This window comes from Balaenoptera acutorostrata, chromosome 17 (assembly GCF_949987535.1).
Source record: "Balaenoptera acutorostrata chromosome 17, mBalAcu1.1, whole genome shotgun sequence".
NCBI classification, from domain to species: Eukaryota; Metazoa; Chordata; class Mammalia; order Artiodactyla; family Balaenopteridae; genus Balaenoptera; species Balaenoptera acutorostrata.
Genome location: NC_080080.1, coordinates 20,488,427 through 20,509,731, shown reverse-complemented (window position 1 = coordinate 20,509,731; position 21,305 = coordinate 20,488,427). Strand labels below are relative to the sequence as shown.

The 21,305-nt window shown below is 41.0% G+C and overlaps 1 protein-coding gene across 5 annotated transcripts in view; it reads right to left on the bottom strand.

The window, feature by feature from the left end:
- SAMD12 (sterile alpha motif domain containing 12) overlaps positions 1-21,305 on the bottom strand; it is a 434,589-nt gene that overhangs the window by 244,445 nt on the left and 168,839 nt on the right. For 4 of the 5 annotated variants that reach the window (XR_009005840.1, XR_009005841.1, XM_057532459.1 and 1 more), the window contains exon 3: positions 6,182-6,311. Coding sequence is in view for 3 of the 5 variants with exons in the window: in XM_057532459.1 (XP_057388442.1) it covers positions 6,182-6,311 (130 nt within the window). In the remaining 2 variants the exon portion in view is untranslated. The remainder of the gene's footprint in view (positions 1-6,181; positions 6,312-21,305) is intronic. The other variant, XM_057532461.1, reaches the window with a different exon arrangement.

Here is a 21,305-nt window from a genome sequence, read left to right as displayed (position 1 = left end):
AAGGGGACACTTGTTCCCCACCTTATTCCTTCACGGAAGAACTTCCCTGACTAACACTCCTGGCCTCTCTCCTCCCCTCTGTTTGGTGCCCTTGGAAGCAGGAAACGGGTTTGCCCAGCCCAGCCTCATGTTCTGTCCTGTCTTGTGACCTGTGTGCCTGATGCAGTCTGCTTTCTCCCAGGCGGTTAGAGGGGCACTTCCCAGCTCTGCCAGTGACCAGAATACCTGATTTAGAGGGAAAATATTCTTAGCAAATCAATTCATCTGAAGACTTAAAGGATATTCTCCAAAAAAGCTTTATCGGGAATGAAGCTGATATTCTGATCTCCATTCATACTTCTCATTGAAAGGCGTATTTTTAAACTGACCCAATAAAACCTCAGATGACATCTGAAGTCACTTCCAACATTCAGAAATCTATTATCCTGAATCATCAAGACAACCAAATTCAGCATCCTAGGTTTAAGAATGCTGAGGAGTATAGAGGTGATGTTAGTAAGCTTTCTATCAAAGGGTGTTAAAAATGAAGAATAAATGCTGTTATTGGAAAATTAATATGTGGGAAACTCATGCCCTGATGATGTCAAAACTTTACTATGCAGATATAAAATGCTGCTCGAGATTCAATAAAAAATGTAGAGCAGTTCATACAAAAGAGAAATGTAACAAAATACAAAGATATACAAGAGTAGAACACGCTATCCAGAGGGAAAACCAATAAAGACAAGAAAATGCGCAGATGAAGCACTGTGGTAGTTCAACAAGCCCACATTTTATTGGGCTATACTGGGTTCCACAAAGTAGTGTTCTCACAGGTATAGCACAAAAAGTAATTACTCCACTTCTTTGGACACTTGTTTACTACACACCCCACTGACCTCCATGGGTAATTCTAACCGTGATAAAAGACTAGGAAGACAATAGCAGAAGGGTAAATGTTAGCAAATGCACAGAGCCCACAATCCAAAGGTTTGAAAAAGATAAAGAGGTTTCCCCTTTATTCAATAGCATAAGCAGAACTGCCAAATTTCAGGGTGCTACATCCCAGCGGAATATTTTGAAAAGGGGAAAGAGGTACAAATGGGCAGTGTCTGAAGCACAGAAAGAACCAGAAGCATTCACTGATTTTGTAGGAGATCAATGAGAAATATGACAAGTCAATACTGACCACCTGCAGGGGACATTCACAGGCTAAGTATTTATTCCTGCAGACATCTAAAGGATTCCCACCTGTGTTCCACGAAGCAGGCCACGTGGAAACCTTTTACACATTCAAAATAGCTTCTAAAAATGCACTTTGTATTCTGAGGAGCTCTGACTGCCTCACCCAGGAAGATAAGTCTTTAAAGTTGGGAGGGGAAAGAACCCTTTACTGAGGAAAGAAAGGCTTGATGCTGAAGGAAATGAGTTGATTTTAGCAGCCACCACAGGAAGAATACCAGGCACAGCCAGGGGCTGAAACTGCCTCAAACCTGAAAAGATTCTTAACTGTGCATAAAAAAGAATCCGAACATTGCCAGTGAGCTTACACCTGGTCCCAGTAGAGCTTCCTCATCAGCATTCCAAGCCCGGCCTCAGAAAGCTGGGGAAAGAATCCTGCAAGCACAGGAAAATAGACAAATTTCTTTCCTTCAAGCCTAATCTGATGATTTAAATCTATCTATCGTAATGCCTCTCAGGTGTGCTAACCATCTTATGCCTGTTAAGAGCGCTTCTGCAGGGAGTTACCACTAGTAGAGTCTCTTCTGATTTAACTCATCTGCCATAAAATAGCAGGTGCCTTCTGGACGCAATGAAATTCTCAGAAATTCTAATAGGAAACTTGCACAAGGTTTTGAATACTGGTGTGTTAAAACATACCTTAAGTTTCCTTAGACTTTGGAGAAACTGGATGGCGGAGAGGGGGGAGTTTGTTTAGAATATAATGTATTTTAAACAAAGGCATCGGAAAGATGTTAATATAGTGGAATTGTTGGTTGAAACCAATTAAAAAAAGACGAAACAACTACCAAGGTAAAAGGATACTTTTCAAAAAACTTAAAATCATGACTCTCATCATATACAGAAATAAACACATGTTTAAGATTTTGTGGAAACTGATAAGATGTTACAACCAACTCAAAGGAGACTCCAAAGAGCCGACACATGTTTAGATCAGCAGGAGTGAAATGAATGTGTAAGTGGGAGACAAAACTCACCTTTTCCACAGTGGATTGGGAAGTCAACTGAACCTCCGTGGGACAGAATTTACACATCTACAGACAAGCATTATTTTATACTGCTATCACTTACCTACAGCTTACAGAGTGGTAGGACAGCTTCGTAGAATCAGAAGTAGACACCCCGAAATGATGTGCTGTGGAGGAGGCACAGTTTTCTATGGAGGTGCAATTTTTTCCCTACACAGATCACTGACCATTATATTTATTGCTGTATTCCCCAAACCTGGTACAGGGTAGATGCCCCATAAATACTTGCTAAACGGATGTCTACTATGTATCAGGCGTAAAGCTAAACCCTTCACATGCATCATCCCCTTTAACCTTTCCAACAACCCTTTAAGATAAATATTATTCTCATATCACTGACTTGGAACTAGCTTGTGTGATGTTGCACAGTTATTACTTGTCAGAGGTCGAGGGGTGGAGGACAGGGGCGGGGTGGGAGGAGGAGGATTTGCCTCAGGTCTGTAATCAGAAAGCCCATCTTTTTTTTCTTCCTGATTCTTCTTTCCATTCAATATGTCTTTTTTATTTATCGCCATGGTCCCATGCGTCTCTAAATTAAGGGATTGTTTATGTGTTACAGAGATATAACATGCTTCCCTGATGAGCATGATATTGGAGACCCTTGCTTTAAGACACATAAATGAACAGCAGTACTCAGGAGAATCTAAGCATAAATAAGAGACACATGGACGTCTTTATTGCGGCCTTGCAGATAAGCACAGGATATTTAGAGCCCAGATCCCAACCCCCATCCTTAGGTGCTCATTATAATTTTCAGGATAATAAAGATGGATGAATTCATCAGTGTTTATGTGTGTGGTTTGTTTTCATAGAAAGCGCAGCAGCACTTAGGAAAACAGCAGCAGCTAACATTCACTGCCTGCTTACTGTAACCGTGAACTACTCTCACAGCAACACTCTGAGGCGGGTACTATTATCATCTCCTCTTTACAGGTAAAGAAAGCGGGAGTACACCAAGTCACCTTCACAGAATCACAGAGCTAAGCTGCAAGTCTGGGCTTTGACCTGGCACTTGTAACCCCCTCCCTGCCCTCACTCTAAGACACTCTACTGTCTGCATCGGCTGCTGAGGCTCTCTCTGCCATCACGTCTTGATTTTGTACAATCCTCTTTGCCCAGTTTATCAGAGCCTACAAGGGTACTAGGATTCCTGCAGCCGCCAGCATCACAGGGCTGGCTTCAGTCCTGAAAGCTATCTTCGGGCCACTTGGCACCTGTGATCATTTGGGTAGTTTACATTCACCCTTGGAGAGAAACAGGAGACAAAAGTGGTCTTCTGAGGCCTTGAATAGGTGAAGGTCAGAAAGATGTGTGTGTCAAATGTTAACCTGAAATCATTCTCTCCTAAGTCCCCAAATAATCCCCTGCTTTCTTTTCTTGCCAGAAAACAGGCTGCCCTCAGAATGAAGTAACAGTATGATTTTAGACACCTCCAGATGAGTTTCGACATGAAGAACAGCACAGTGCTAGTATGTAGAAGGTGTCAATAAATGATTAACTTAGTGGTTTGTTTATATCATTTCATTTAATCTTCACAATGACTCTCTGAGACAGGTATTGTTATTATTATCATCTCCATTTTGAAGATGAAGAAGTGAGGTTGAATAACTTGTCTAGGTTAAGCAGCTTGTCCAAGATCTCAAGAAGGTTGTGATTTACCAATACCAGAGGTGTTTGTGGAGACCAAGTATGCCACCAAAAGCAATATGACAGCTGTTTGCAACACAAGGCCACGTAGCAGAAAGCCTTAGGAAGTGGTACCATTTACTCCATAAGCATTGAAGCATGAGATCTTTATTTCTGAGGGGGGTGTAATGCTCATCCTTTTCAAACCATTATAAATGCTTACCCCTCCCTCAAGGGTATCACAGAATTCCCACCCCTAACAAAAGATAACACTACTTTCTAATAAGATCATGACAAAGGTTTTGCCATTACTATCACACAAGCATTAAGAAACAGACATTATCTGATGAAGGTTACCATAATCAGCCAAATGGTTACTAACTGGTTGATAAATTTTAGGGGTGGAATAACTGACCCTGTATGGGATTTTCTTATATCCTTAAGCGAGGGACTAAGAAAAAGAATCTAGACACTTGGAATCTAAGCTAAGTTCTGACACTGCCTTCAGGATTTCAGGGATTTCAGGAATTTCATCCAAATGGGCCATTACCTCCAGTTCGGAGGAGAAAAGAAGCATATTAAGGACCATTTCTATGCTTAAGTTAGGAGGATTTCACTCTCTGTTAACTCACTTTGAGCTACACCTGTGCGTTACTTACATATTTAAACATTACTAACTTGGTCATCAGGAATCTCTGATAATCTAGCTCAGCGTTACTTAAATGTTATTTAGAGACTTCCCTGGTGGCGCGGTGGTTAAGAATCCGCCTGCCAGTGCAGGGGACACGGGTTCGATCTCTGGTCCAGGAAGATCCCACATGCCGTGGAGCAACTAAGCCTGCACACCACAACTACTGAGCCTGCGCTCTAGAGCCCACGAGCCACAACTACTGAGTCCACGTGCCACAACTACTGAAGCCCGTGTGCCTAAAGCCTGAGCTCTGCAACAAGAGAAACCACCGCAATGAGAAGCCCGCGCACCACAACTAAGAGTAGCCCCTGCTCGATGCAACTGGAGAAAGCCTGTGTGCAGCAACGAAGACCCAATGCAACCAAATAAATAAATAAAAATAAAATTTAAAAAAAATGTTATTTAATATTAGAAGCCTTTTTTTCCAAATCAAATTTTCTGTGCAATTTGAATATGTGAAACAGACACACCCATCTCAACCCAAAGCATGTCCCTCTGGCAGCCTCTAGTACAACCAAGGGCTCCACGGAACGCACTTTGAAAACCACCCATCTAGTCCTGCTCTAAGGAGGTACGATCTGCCCCAGATCTTGAAGCTACAGGGTAAGAACTGAACTGCAAAAATAAATGCTTTCTGCTTGACGTGACCCTTTTCAAAGTGACGGGAGTGAATATAGAGAGGTTAGCATTTCTGAAGATGCAAAGTATGAGTCTGGAAAGGGTTTGGCGTCAGGCGTGCTGAGCTACTCGAGAGCAAGTCCCTTTCCCACTAGAGGGTCAGTTTTCACTTAGAAAAAAGAAGAATCTGGACTGGAATCAGATCTTCTCAACACTTTTTCCCGCCTTGAAGCACAGTTTTGGTGCACAGAGCATGTTTCTCTATCCTATCTTTCATTATAAGGTTTGCAAAAGAGGAGGGTGGGAGGAATGGTACCCACAATCAAGCAGAATCTCAGGGCAGGTGGGCAGGCGAGGTCTGCAAAAGACCCCCTTACTCTGATGGGCTCCCACCGTGGACCTATCCGCTCCCTCTTACCCACTCCATTCTCCAATTGAGAGACACGATCCTACAGGCTTTTACAGTTCATTATGCTGTCATATTTCCTGCTGCCAAGCGCTTCTCGACTTCCACATATAATACTCAAAGCCCCTTGATTTAAAGGGAGTCTTAATTTGTGCTTTGAGGGTATTCATCTCAGGGGCAGTGAGTTAGAATTATCATATTTAGTCCAGAATTTTCCTATTTAGAAACCTTTTCTTCTTAAAACATCTACCTACGGACCCTGTAACCAAATTAATTTGAAGGATCTCCTCCCTTTCTTTACTCTAGGACTGCTACACTCTTATTTTCTCTAGGATCCCCCAACCCCTTACCCTGATTACCACATACTTTTATACTAGACATTCAAAATCCATGGTTCCCTGTAATAACCACTTATGCTTGTTAAGCAGCATGGCGTGCCCGGATCTGGAATTTATCGTTCCTTTTAAAGTAAACCCACCATGCCAGACAATTTCAGCAGGGAGATGCTTTTTCATTTTAAGGGTGTGGGAAAGGCCATTGAGATGGGAAGAGGGAGAGGGAGTGAAATATTTCGGATACTGCATACTTTACCAGTTATGTCATGCTGTTTGAATGACTCACTGTAGATCTGATACTGATTCGGACAATGTTTCTTCAACCACTTGCAGACATCCTGCTGAGTCCACAGAGCCACTGGTTTTGATAGCTTCACCGTAGCCGACTATAAATAAAGAAGGAAAAGAAGATCTGTTAATGCCAGCCCCATGCCTAGAAAGGCGCTGCTGTTAGAAGTCCTATAGTGTGGTAAAGGCTACAGGCTGGATTCTCTGAAGATAAATATCTGACTCTTGTCTTCCTCTGAGCCTCTGCAGACCTTCTCCATGTCCCTGAAAGACAGAAAGAAAAGGTCCAGGTGGAGAAGGCCATGAAAACTACACCTATTCTCAGGTTCTCTCTACTGGGAGAAGTCCCCAGGAAGTAGTGTTTTCTGATGACTACTCTAACAACAAGACAATTAGGTTGCTAAGCAATTGACTGAATTTTAGGGGTGAAACAGCTGCCGCCAAGTGGCCTTTCTCTGTATCACAAGAAAGTGTCCATTTCTCACTATCCTCTGATATCTCTAGGACCTAGGATAACTGGCCCCAGCAGGTGCTAATAATTATTTTAGGAATGAATGTTATAGGATTTAGATACCTACATACGAATAGCTCCTGAGAGCTCTGGATTTAGGGTGGTCCTGTAAAGTCTAGGAATTAGTTATGCACAGTAGGTAAGGAAAAAGTCAATTCCACCAGCGCGTGGGGAATGGTAATAAGATAATGAGTGTAGCTAGACTTCATGTAGAAGCCAACTAGCCGGAGTCATTTATTGCTCACTGGATCTTTCAGGGAGGCTTATGAAACAAAACGAAACACAGAGGTGCAAAGGACCCAGCCTTTGACCAATGGCAGGTTACAAATACATTCACTCATCAATAAGCATCAACTGTGCTAGATGCCGGTCTGCCTCATAGATCCCAGGGACTTGGCTGAGGCTAAATGAAAGCTTAACTAGCTATAATCTTTATCATTCTGGATCAGTGTTTGCATTCTGGATCAGGATTTTAATATAAGTAGTTCTCTAAAGGATGTTGGAGAGTCCACAGACCTGGCCTTAAATATCACTGACCTCACTAGGGATCATTCTCTTTCACTTCTCTTTCAATCTCTCAGATTATGTGAAGGGCAGAGCCTTGATTTTGTATGAGTGTGATTTAACATCTTTCTAACACCTGCTAACAAGATCTTTGACAAAGAGAGGGCTTCCTTCAGCCTCGGAACTGTCATTGGAAAGCAGAATTTTCATCTAGCATATAATAACTGCTCTGTTTTACTTTTTTTATATTTAAGGTTACCTTTATTTTATGACAAATAAATTATGGCAAAAATACATTCTATTTTCTGTAGTAATACCTAGATTGCTTTTAAAACAAATTTGAGTTAATAAAAACCTGGGTCATTATTTACAACTGCCAAGATACAGAAGCAACTTAAATGTCCATCAATAGATGAATGGATAAAGAAGATGTGATGTATGTGTGTGTGTGTGTGTGTGTGTGTGTGTGTGTGTGTATATATATATATATATATATATATAAAATGAAATATTACTCATCCATAAAAAAGAAGGAAATTTTGCCATTTGCAGCAACATGGATAGACTTTGAGGGTGTTATGCTAAGTGAAATAAGTCAGACAGAGAAAGACAAATACTCTATGATACCATTTACATGTGGAATCTAAAAAATACAACAAATTATTGACTATAACAACAAAGAAGCAGACTCGCAGATATACAGAACAGACTAATGGTTACCAGTGGGGAGAGGGAAGAGGGGAGGGGCATGATAGGAGGAGGGCACTATGAGGTACAAACTAATAGGTATAAAATAAGCTACATGAATATATTGTACAACACCGGGAATATAGCCAATGTTTTATAATAACTATAAATGGAGTATAAGCTTTAAAAATCGTGTCTCACTATATTGTACACCTGTAACTTACAATATTGTACATCAACTATACTTCAATAAAAAATGGGTCAATTTCAAGAAAAATTAAGGAAACAATAATATAGATGGTAATAGTAAAAATAGTGGAAGTGAAATGCAGGTGATTCAAGTTTAGAAAACAGTGTTCAGGTGTTATTTTTTATTAGTATATTTTGAATTGTATGATTCTTTGGGCCATCACTTATAAAAATAATCACAAATAAAACATCATTTTTTGCTTTGTGCTGTGGTAATTTTTTTTCTTTCACTCTCAGGAGTGGCAGATTGCATTTTTCCAAAGATGATTTTATATATGCACATATACATACATACACACATAGATATCTCCTTTTCACTGATTGTGACTTTCATTCCTCCACCGATATTTGGGGTTGATGTTGTCTCCGTCTGAATTTTGACAGGGTTCATGGAGGGCCTGGCCAATGGAGTACAGCAGACTTGTTGCTATCTGTGACTTCTGAGGCTACATCAGAAAAGAGATAGAGCTTCTGCCTGGCTCACCCTCTCTGGCACTCACCTTCAGAACCTGGCCACCATATTGTGAGGAAGCTCTGACCACATGAAGAGACCAGGTATAGGAGTTCTGGCCAATCCCCCAGCTTCAAGTCTCAGCTGACAGCCACCACCAACCCTATCAACCGTCAGACAAATGAGTAACCAAGCTTTAGATGATTCCAGCTACCAGGATTCAAATCTTCCAGCTCAGACTTCCAGACGCCATGATGCAGAGACACACATAATCCACTAGCATCATGTACAGTTGTCTTCCACCATTAAGTGTTGGGGTAATTTGTTTTGCAACCCTAGTAACTGGCACACTCAGTGAGGATACAATAGTTATGACTGTGCTCCCCAGAGTGCCTTGCACTTAACAGAGGCTCTACAGAGCCACAGTGAATAAGCGAATGAATTAATGAAATGAAACCATTCTCACTGAGTCTGAGCTCACAGACCTGCCTTACTTTTAATCAGCAGTGAATTTCAAGTCCAGCCCTCGCTGCTCTACCCCCGACTGTGAGCTGCTCACGTGGCTCCTAATCAAACTTGTCCGTCTCTCCCTTCCACTCTGCATACTCTAGTCACAGACTGCCAGCCATTTTCCCTCTAATCACTGCATACAACCATATCAATTGCTTTCCTAATTCTGATGAGAAAGAAGGGCTTCTGGCATGGATGGTGCAAATGAGGGCATGTTTTGTTGTTGTTTAGCTTTTTCCCTTTTGCTCGTCATCACTTTTCCCTCGCATGATTAGGAAACCAGAGTTTCAGCTCTTTTAGCTAGGAATGCACTTCCCACCATGTTTCACAAGTCAGCACCTCTGAATCTGCCTCCTTCCTGCTCTAAAAATTTTCCTTCAGATTAGCTGAATGAGTTCAGAGCTGACACACCATTGCCCTGAAACCCCTTGCAAGTTTCTTGCAAGTAAAGCTAATCACATATCTTTTGAACACTCCTATAAACCAGTCACAGAAGGCTGTAAATTAGGAAGGGAAAGGCAAGAAGATAAATTGCTTATACATCAATATACCAAACTTCCTGGGAGGTCATTCTTCAACTCGCTCATTTCCTAGGAGATGGAGCACCCTCAGCTCCAAGACAAGTCTCATCAACTGGAGATTCAGGGGGAGATGAATCCAAACACACCAAGTCAGCTCAGAAGACATCCTCACCAGCTTACCGTGGACTCTTGTGTTATACATTTCCTTTTATTATAAATCCAGGTGTTCTGAGGCTAACAGTCCAGGTGTTGCTTTGCTTTGCCTTCACAATATACTCTTACTCAGCAGTAATTTGGTGTTACATGCTTGGACAGCAATAAACACAAAGCTTCAGGTACAGATTTTTAAGACCATACGAACCTACGGGGATATGCCTCCATGTAAACAGGCATAACAAATACAGTGGGGAGGGATACAGATTCCTACCATTAATAAGCTCTGTTTTTTCTCTTACTCAGATAGTGATACATGTATCGGCCCCATTTATCAACTGATTCTTAGCCTTGGCTCTAATATGAACTTGTTATTAGTTTGCTACACATTAACTTTTTTTTATCTGAATAATTATATCCTTAACATCTTTATTGCAGTATAACTGCTTTACAATGGTGTGTTAGTTTCTGCTTTGTAACAAAGTGAATCAGCTATACTTATACATCTATCCCCACATCCCCTCCCTCTTGAGTCTCCCTCCCACTCTCCCTATCCCACCCCTCTAGGTGGTCACAAAGCACCGAGCTGATCTCCCTGTGCTATGCGGCTGCTTCCCACTAGCTATCTATTTTACATTTGGTAGTGTATATATGTCCATGCCACTCTCTCACTTCGTCCCAGCTTCCCCTTCCCCCTCCCCGTGTCCTCAAGTCCATTCTCTACCTCTGTGTCTTTATTCCTGTCCTGCCCCTAGGTTCTTCAGAACCATGTTTTCTTTTTTTAGATTCCATACATACGCATTAGCCTACGGTATGTGTTGTTCTTTCTGACTTACCCCACCCCGTATGACAGTCTCTGGGTCCACCCACCTCACTACCAGGACATGGAAGCCACCTGAGCGTCCATCGACAGACGAATGGATAAAGAAGATGTGGCCCATGTACACAGTGGACTATTACTCAGCCGTACACATTAACTTGTGAAGAGACATCATCGACTTCAGCTGCCCCAGTGCGCGCTGCCTTCTCTATTCTCAGAGCAGACTTTTGTTTGTTCCGCCTCAGCTGCTCGCGTAGCAGCGCAGGTCAACCTGCACTCCTCTTCCTTCTGTCACGATGCCCCCAACCCCAATAGCAACCAGGCTTGGGGAGTGAATACCATAACCTGGCTCTTTTCTTTCTTTCTTTTTTTTTTTTTAATCGAAGTAGAGTTGATGTACAATGGTGTGCCAATCTCTGCTGTGCAGCAAAGTGACTCAGTCCGCCATAAAAAAGAACAAAATAACGCCATTTGCAGCAACATGGATGCAACTAGAGAGAATCATACTAAGTGAAGGAAGTCAGCAAGAGAGAGACACCTACCGTATGCTATCACTTATCCGTGGAATCTAAAAGATGGCACAAATGAACCTATGTACAAAGCAGAAACATAACCTGATTTCTTTAAAGGGCTTAGACCTGATTTCTACGGGCCATTTGGAACAAGCACGTGTTAAACGCACATCAATCTATTTATCACATTGTCCCACTGGGAGGTGCAGAGTTGTTCAATCTTCGTAGCTCCATAGTGTTACTTCAGCTATCCTCCTTTCCTCTGCCACCCAACACTCATGCCTCTCTCCGCACCCAACGTTAGATAATTTTCTCGAATATGCTGCGTTTTATTTCCCCCCCACAGAAGAAGCCTAAACCGAAATAACAGTTTGTAAAGCAAAGAGATAGTATTTCATATTTAGTAGAAAATAATAAAAAAAAATCTTGCCCAAGGCAAACATTAGAAAAAACACTTGCCCCGTTTCTTCCTCTACACTCAGGCCTGCTACATCATTCTCTCGATTTCCATCCCTAGAGACAATTTTGGTTTGTTCTGCTGCCCCTGAAAGAGGCCGAAGGCAGTTTGTTACCTTAACCCCCATGCATTGTAACACCAAGCGGAAGTCTAGGCATTTCCTTTCTGAATTGGTCCTGGCCTTTCTATAGACAATCTGAATGTGTATTTCAGATGCCTTCATGTTCTTTTTTTTTTTTTTTTTAGCATCTTTATTGGAGTATAATTGCTTTACAATGGTGTGTTAGTTTCTGCTGTATAACAAAGTGAATCAGCTATACGTATACATATATCCCCATATCGCCTCCCTCTTGCATCTCCCTCCCACCCTCCCTATCCCACCCCTCTAGGTGGTCACAAAGCACCCAGCTGATGTCCCTGTGCTATGCGGCTGCTTCCCACTAGCTATCTATTTTACATTTGGTAGTGTATAGGGGCAGGATAGGAATAAAGACGCAGACATAGAGAATGGACTTGAGGACACAGGGAGGGGGAAGGGTAAGCTGGGACCAAGTGAGGGAGTAGCATGGACATATACACACTTTCTGTTTTACAGAGACCTCATTTTATGCAAAAGACACATTATATTCCTGAGGGAAAAGTTGCTTGCAAATTACTTTTTTTTGCAAGTAATTCCTATTTTAATTTACCCTTATTCAATAATTTCAGCTACATTTTACAGTAACTTCTGATTTGTATTTAACTGGAAAGAGTTCTTAAGTTTTAAGTTCTTTAAGGTAAACCTGAAGCATTTCTGCTAAGTAATAAAAAATGCTTTAAAGAAGTTTGATATTGAAAGAACATATCAATACTACAAAGTGCTTTTAAAGTTAAATTTTATCTTGTAATTCAATTATCCCTTATTTGTTTTGCAACATAAATTCTCTTTTAATTTACTGTGCTTCGATTTATAAGAGAATGCTGAAATTTTAAGTCCCCAATAGTTGTACAAACTCTTAAGGAGCTAAGCTTACATGAAGCCCAGTGGGTTGATTGCGAAAAAGTAGAGAAAGCAAAGACTGTTGTTTATTTCCACTGGCAGGACAAAGCAAGCTTTATGGCCAAATATCAGGAAGTGGTAAACAAACTTGCAGCATCTCATTATAAGCAAGCATTTGCAAACTCTAAAAATGCTTCTTCCTTCTCTTACCATCTTGTAATGTTTTTTCTTTAGTTCTAGGTCTTCTTTTTATTGGCTTCTATTGTGTCATCTGACTCAAGATTGGAAAAAGGAAGGAAGAGAGGGGAGAGGGGAGAGGAACACACACATACACACAAACAATAACCCATTAATGTCTATTTTAGCAGCTTTTATGCTCATTTACCAAAAAAAAAGGGCCTCTAATTATCAAGAAGGATGGGCTAGTTCACAGAATACTTGGCATTTAAATTAAATAATTTTTAAGTACTAATAATGCCCTCTTCTGCGACCTGAACTCTTTCATGGGAAAACTGTGGTTAGACAAATTTTAAAAGGTATCTCTTCTATTGTATTCTATCCCCAGTGTAGTTTATAACATCCACCTGGTCACTTTTGGGCTCAAACCGAAATATCTTATGATGAATGACACTCTTAAACCTCTTGTCTTCCAAAGAGAGGATATCTCACTGCTAGAAAGTTTCCAGGTAAAAGAAGAACACCTTTCCTCTTGGATGAATGAAAGATTCATTTCATTCACATTTTCTAACTTTGACCACTGCTTTAATATCACCTGGATCACTTTATGCTTCCTAATTTGTGATGCTCATCTCTTCTGAGCAGTGTGACCCCTCTAAGTAGCAGTAGTGGCTAAGCAACTTCACTAATTTTTCCAAGTACACAGTGTGGCATTGATTAGTTTCTTCAACTGTTTTCCATACAGCAACTGTTTTAGACCTTTTACTTTCCAGTCTCCTCCACAGGGCACTGTAGCTTGTTAATATTTCCTTCAAAAGGCAGTGTCTTAAATATGATGAATGAAATGTGTTATTAAGCCTAAACCTTCATTATTACTGAGTCATATCATTGACTATACGGGACTTAGGGGAAAGTTCTAAAACTTTGCGTCTTCTTTAAATGAATTTCTGTCAAGCTACAGCTCTCTTATCCTGAAGGTAGGTTTTTGTGAACCTCAATTTTGCAGGTTTCAATTCATCATTTGAGATCCTTATTAAACAGGCTACTTGCTTATTCTCCCATATCTGCACCACCCATGTAAAGAAAAGGTCTCTGAGGTCCTCAATAACTTTAAAGACTGTAACAGGGTCCTGGGATTAAAAGTTTGAGAACCGGGCTTCCCTGGTGGCGCAATGGTTGAGAATCTGCCTGCCGATGCAGGGCACACGGGTTCGAGCCCTGGTCTGGGAAGATCCCACATGCCGCGGAGCGGCTGGGCCCGTGAGCCACAACTACTGAGCCTGCGCGTCTGGAGCCTGTGCTCTGCAGCAAGAGAGACCCGCGCACCGCGATGAAGAGTGGACCCCGCTTGCCACAACTAGAGAAAGCCCTCGCACAGAAGCGAAGACCCAACACAGCCATAAATAAATAAATAAATAAATAAATAAATAATGTTAGCTGTTAAAAAAAAAAATTAAAAAAAAAAAAAGTTTGAGAACCACTGTTTTAAGGCATCATCATGCTGGTGTCATTAAAGGAAAAAAAGACGTTTGGCTTGACATAATTGTTTTCCCTTAATTTGTCCATATTGAATTTTTTGATGGCTTTTTTCCTTCCTAAATGCTCAGAATCACAGAAACTGAAAGTTTGAAGGAATCTAAATAGTCAGTAGGTTCAAGTTTAAACCCAAGGCAAGAGTCCAATCCACTTTAAGACATCTATCAATAAAATGGTGACTAGTAAACCTGGGCCATGATGGATGTATCAAGGATGTGTCTGTGTAAACAACCTTAGATGAATACATAAAGAGCAAACGTCAATCGCTTAACTGAAAATAATTACTACATTTTTCTTCTCTCTTTTTTTTTGAAGCTGCACGAGATCTAAAGAAATCTAGATCTAGATCTGAGAAAATGATGATCTAGATTCAAGACCCTCCCTGAAAATTTACAGCATTAGAAAATGCATCCTGTGAAACACACCATTATTCCATTGCTATAAGCGTTAGTAGTTTAAAATGGTCCTTTGTGTCAAAGCCGAAGTCAGACTTCCATCATCTTTCTCACTGATTTCTGAGTCCTACTTCTGGAGCAATTCAAGACAGATCTCACTACCCACTGCACTCATTTCCAGTCCACACGTCACATTGGTGCTGTCTGTGGGATCACGTTTTTTAATTGTGTGTCTCTCTCTGTTCTCTCCCCAGAGTAAAGAATCAAATATACAGGGCTTCCCTGGTGGCGCAGTGGTTGAGAATCTGCCTGCCAATGCAGGGGACACGGGTTCGAGCCCTGGTCTGGGAAGATTCCACATGCCGCGGAGCAACTAGGCCCGTGAGCCACAACTTCTGAGGCTGCACGTCTGGAGCCTGTGCTCCGCAACAAGAGAGGCCGCGACAGTGAGAGGCCCGTGCACCGTGATGAAGAGTGGTCCCCGCTTGCCGCAACTAGAGAAAGCCCTTGCACAGAAACGAAGACCCAACACAGCCAAAAATAAATAAATAAATTAAAAAAAAAAGAATCAAATATACAACTGATCACTTCACAGTTCCATCTGCATATCTAGGAAACTTTTCTAATTCAACTTGTCCAAAAATGAGCTCCTGTTCTTCCTCTCAAAACTGCCTTCTACAGCTCACCTGAGAGAAATGCTACACTTCCCGTTGCTGAAGCCCCAAGTCTTGGATTCATACAGATGCCTCTCCTTCTCTTGTATTCCACACCTCATCGGCTGGGAAAACTTGAGGGGTCTACCTTCAAATACATCCAGACTCCAGTCTCTTTTCATCACCGACATTGCTACGATCCCGATCAGAAACACTATTATGCCACATCTAGATTATTTCATCAAGGTGCCTAATGCACCTAACAGGTCATTTTGTTTTTCCCTTGCCCTTATTTTAAATCTTTAAAACGTTTAACCCAACCTTAAGCAATCAGAGCACGTAGTATCTTTGATGCCACCTTTACTACTACTCTTTCCTTAATACATGTGCTCCCACTATACCAGCCTTCTTGCTGTGGCTCACAAATGCCAACTATACCCACTCCTCGTTTTGCCTGAAATGGTCTTCTCCCAGATATCCACACAGCTAATTCCCTCATTTCCTTCGAGCCTTTGTTCAAATACTACCTTTTCAATAAGTCCTATTTTAATCTCCCTAATTAAAAATGCAACACTCCTCCCTCCGGCTTCCAACACTCATTAATTACCCTGTTCCACTGCTTCCTTCTCCATAGTAAGTATCGGCCAACACACTACAGAGCTAACTTATTTTGTCTTTTGTTTATTATCTGTTTCTTTCCACTGGCTTGCAACCTCCACAAGGGCAAGGATCTTTTTTATTTCACGAAGAATCCCACACTTTAGAACAGTGCCTGTCACACGGCAATAATAATTTGCTGAAGGAATGAAACAACGGTCTGTCCATCATATATCACGGCTCCTATAGCCTTGAGTGTCAGAAAACTGGTTCAAGTCCCAGCTGTGCTTTTGACATTCACAGGTTGGGAGTAAGACAGGCTTTCCTCCGATTAGATTTCTCTCATATTGAGCCAAAAAGGCAGAGACTTTCCAACACTATAATTCTTAGCAAGATAGCTCACATCTCTGATCCTCACTTTTTTTCTTTTTTGAATGACATGAAGAGGGATATAACGAAAGAACTTGGCATTTGGAATCATGCAGACCTGGACTGAAGGCCGGCTCTGGAATTCACTAGCACTGTGACCTTGGAAAGGTCACTAAACCTTTCTAAATATGCTCCTCAATATGCTGGAAATAATTCCTATCTTGTCCTTGGTGGAAGGATTACAAGTAGTTTATCTAAATGCTTAAAAGCGCCTGCCGCATACGATGTGCTCAGGGGAGTTACCTTCACATCCCTTGAATGGCATCCGTACACCCTCCTGCTGGGTTCCCAAGCCTGATCTGGGGAAGCAATAGTGCAGTGAACACAGACAGTCCTCGGAGTCCAGCTGACTTGAGCTGAGCTACAGGCATTGTGAGATAGTGTTAGGTGTACTGAGCTGAGACCTGAAGAAAAATAGCTGATAGATAGGAAAGGAGGAGGATGAAAAGGCCCTAGTGGAAAAGGTAGGTATAGGAGCAGGGAGAGAGTGAGAACATGTAGAAAAAGGAAAGAAAAGAAAGATGGAAAAATAAAGATACCAAATTAGGAGACACAAGGCAATGGTCCTCCTTATTCAGGCCGGCTTTGCTGCAACTACACAAATATCACCTCGTGTTTTCCAACAATAGGTTGTGCCAGTGGTTTTTCTCGGACTCGGAGTCAGCTCTTTCTTGTCTCCAGGGACAGTCAGGCACAAAGTGTCCTAATTCCACCCCAAAGATATGGCCCAGATTCTCCAGGCACCTAACTATTTATAAAGGTGCACATCTAGATGTGTAGACTCTACCACTTACAAGCCGGGAAGCAGACGCTTGCATGGAATGCTGGTTAGGATCTGCCGCATCCCAAATGTGCGCTACTGCGTATCAGGGTTTCTAACAATAAAACCTCATGGAGGGAATAAACAGACATGCGCAGGCAGTCAAGAGGAAACAAGATGCCTCCGGCATCCCAGATGGCTCTGCTTACCAAGGCCTGCCTTTCTTATCAGCCCAGATTGTTGCACCTGTCAAGTGGAACACGAAGGGAGAGGATCACACTGTACTGTGTGCCTGCTCATGGTACAGTGGGAAAACCCATCACTCATCCACCCAGATAAGTACACCCTACAGGGGAGATGCTATGCCTGCGAGGTGCCAAGGCACATGTACACTCCGAGCACGTACCCCTGGGTGAATGCTGAATGAACAAAAGCAAAACTGAAAGCAAATAGGAACCAGAAAATTGGTTGTTGATCATCATTTCATATGTTTACAAAAATTCCTTTGGAACAACAATGTAGTAGACTGATAACAAAAATGTCTTCAGTGCAAAAAAAAAAAAAAAAAAATGACCCTTTGCAATATGACCTGAGGTCCTTAGGTCACAGGGTAGCATCTATTTCTCCATCTCTTGGGTCTAGGGGAGGGAGAGAAAGGAGCTTGTGGCTTGCTTTGATCAAAAGAACAAGGCAGATGTAAACATTGCTATATTTAAAAAGGATTACCAACAAGGACCTACTGTATAGCACAGGGAACTCTGCTCAGTATTATGTGGCAGCCTGGATGGGAGGGGAGTCTGGACACATGTATACATATGGCTGAGTCGCTTTGCTGTGCACCTGAAACTATCACAACATTGTTAATCGGATATACTCCAAAATAAAATAAAAAGTTAAAAAAAAAAAAGAACAAGGCAGAGGTGATGATGGGCCAGGTCAAGAGGCCCTCCGTGCTTGGGTATTCTTCTTGCTCCTCTGAAATTGCTAGGAGAACAGGCCTGGTTAAGTTGGAGCAAATCAGCCTTGGGAATGTGGCAGAGGAGATTAATGCTATTCTAGACATAATATTAGGTACATTTTTGTAACAGCATATGGGAAGAATTGTTTTAAGTACTTTAGATAAATTGTCTTTAATCTTCCCAACAATCTACAATCCTCCCAACAATCTACAAAGTAGTTATTATTTTCAGTTTATAGAGAAACAGGCTTAGAGGGGCGAAGTAACTCATCCAAGGTCACACTGCTAGTGAACTCAAACTCTGCTTACTCCATGCTATCACTCTGGCCTGATGGACACGGGGGAAAAATGAGGACCATGATATCACTTTGGCTTGATGGATGTAGGGAAAAAAAGATGTGACTTATCTTACTGAGTTTCTCAGTGCTAGACTTCTGTGACTGAATCAATAAAGATTAATCTGATCAAAAACAACCCTGCCTTTGCCATAAGCTGGGTATGCCAAGCTTAGATCTGGGATCAGCACCAGTCATAAGACCTCTAGGCCAGGGCTCTTTCCATTCTCCTTATTATGGAAGGAGACATATGTTTTGCACTGTACAGTGGGGCAATGCTCATCTCTGCCTCTCAACTACATGACCAATAAAATGTGAATAAAAACATCTCTCCCCATCTTACAAAAGTTGTTGTGAAGATCAAATAAAATAATCAAAAGGCTGAGTGTTCACTTTGGATGATTTTACAGAAAAAGAGAGGGCCGACGGGTCTTAGGGAAGTTGAGGGTACCATGCTATTGGCACACAGGAGAAAACAAAAGCACTAAGAAAATGCTGCTGCAACTGTATTTAGCAGGGACAGGATGGGGACTTGGGATTGGAGAGCCTAAAAACTCTAGAATCTGTTAGGGTAGGGGCCAGTCTATGTAAAGCTTCTAATACTAGTGTTAAATGGCTTTAAAATTCAAGCCTACATAAAGGATAGTCATTCTCCAGGTCCATGACTTCTCAGTGGCAAAATAATTTGTCTGTATGTTCAACTGAGCCACGTGACAACTTAATTCAATGGGGGCTGTTATGGACTAAGTGTTTGTGTCCCCCAAAATACCTATGCTAGGGCCTAACCCTCAATGGTACTATATTTGGAGGCAGAGATTTTACGGAAGTAATTAAGGTTAGATGAGATCATAAAGTGGGGTCCTGATCCCATAGGATTACTGTCCTTGTAGAACAAGAGACAACAGAGAGTTCTTTGTATCTCTCTCCACAGGATGTGGACACAGCAAGAAGGAGGCTGTCTCCAAGCCAGGAAGAGAGTGCTCACCAGAATCTGCATGCTGGGACCCCGATCTTGAACTTCCAGCCCCCAGAACTGTGACAAAATAAATTTCTGTTATTTGAGCTACACAGTTTGATGATGTTTTGTTATGGCAGTCCAAGCTGACTAATAGAGGGGCAAACTTTAGTTCAGATAAACGGGTCAGGTGAACAAAATAGTGTGACAATCGAAGGTTGATAGAGCTTTGAAAATCTTACTATTTACATATAATAGGGAAGAGAATAAAATGGAGGTAAGATGCATTATATGATAAAAGCAAAAACATTTCCTTATATATTTACATATTCTTTTAAAAAACTTACTCATACAACTAAAGAAAATTTTACCAGGATTTATCTCATTAACACAATTACTTTTATCTTTATAAACTATTCTTCCAGAATCCATGTCCATGCACGTGTTTTTAAGGCCACATTTCCCTCTGAACAAAAAATTATGCACCTTTACTTGCTTAACTATACTTCTATAGTCATACTGTCTATTTGTAACCTTCTTGTTGCTATCAAGGAAAGCATGCACATGGTTTTTTAAAAAGTTATACAAAAAAGCTTATAGTGAAAAATACAAGTTCCATCTCTTCTCACTGGAAACTCTTATTTCTTCAAAGTTGAACACATACACAGTCTAACTCAAATATGTCTCTTCTCCAACCCCAGTTGCAATTTCCAGGGCCAACCTCTTAATGGTTCCTCTTTCAGTCTCTTTAATTCATCAGACTTAGAGAATTACCTGTGGACTCCCCGATGAGAAAGATGAGGAATTAGCACACGTAATGCTACCTTCCTCCTTCCTTTTCCTTGGTTTGCTCTTTGTATTATTAACTTTATCTCTTAGTTATCTTTGTAGCCTTAATATACTTAAATACAGGATTTCCCAAATAAGCTCTTTTAATTTTTTTCTATGGCTGTTAATTTCCTTCTTCTTACATTTTCAACTCTTGTTCATCTCCTTCCAAGTCCCACCTTTGTCATCTATAGTATTATTTTTATATTGTCATGCTTAACAGTGCATATTTTGCCCTACAACCTCTATTTGATCTGCTATATTATGACTGCAGATTGATTCAAAGTTAAAAAAAACAGTAACCAGAATTTACCTTATTATGACTGTGTAAGTACTGTTCAAATGTTGAGCCAATTAGTCTGGTATGAATTATTTTTTCTTGTATCATATTCTCATCAGGCCAATGTCATATTTGCTGAAAATCTCAAAGAAGTTTCCCAACATGAAAACCAAAGCGACTTTCTTCTCTTATGTGCCAGCAGTTGCTTAAGTTCATTCCACGATTTAGTATGCTGTTCCTACATACCATCTGTATTTTCATCAACATTGGGATCAATAAACTATGGCCTCTTGGACAAAATCTAGCCCACTCCCTATTTCTGTGTGGTCCACAATCTAATTAATCATGTTTTTTATATATAAATGGTTGAAAAAAACCCCAAAAGAAAAGTACTATGTTACGATGGGTAAAAGTTACGTAAAACTCAAACTTCAGTATTCATGAAGTTATACTGGAACATGGCTACGCCCATCTGCCTTCGTGCTACAAAGCCGGAGAGAATGATTTTGACAGAGACCGAATGGCTTGCAAAGCTGAGAATATTTACTACCTGGTTCTTCGTAAAAAAGTTTGCCAACCCTTGTTATAAATGGTGAGAGATTTTTCTTCAATTTCATCTGCCCAATCATCTACTAAATTTTAAAATTTATTTCAAAAATTGCATTTTAATTCCAACGGGCTGCCTTATTCTCTAATGTGTTCTTTTTTCAAAGCTTCCAGGCCATTTTTTAAAAAAACGTCTTTACTGGAGTATAATTGCTTTACTATGTTGATTACTTTCTGCTATATAACAAAGTAAATCAGCTATATGTATACATATATCCCAATATCCCCC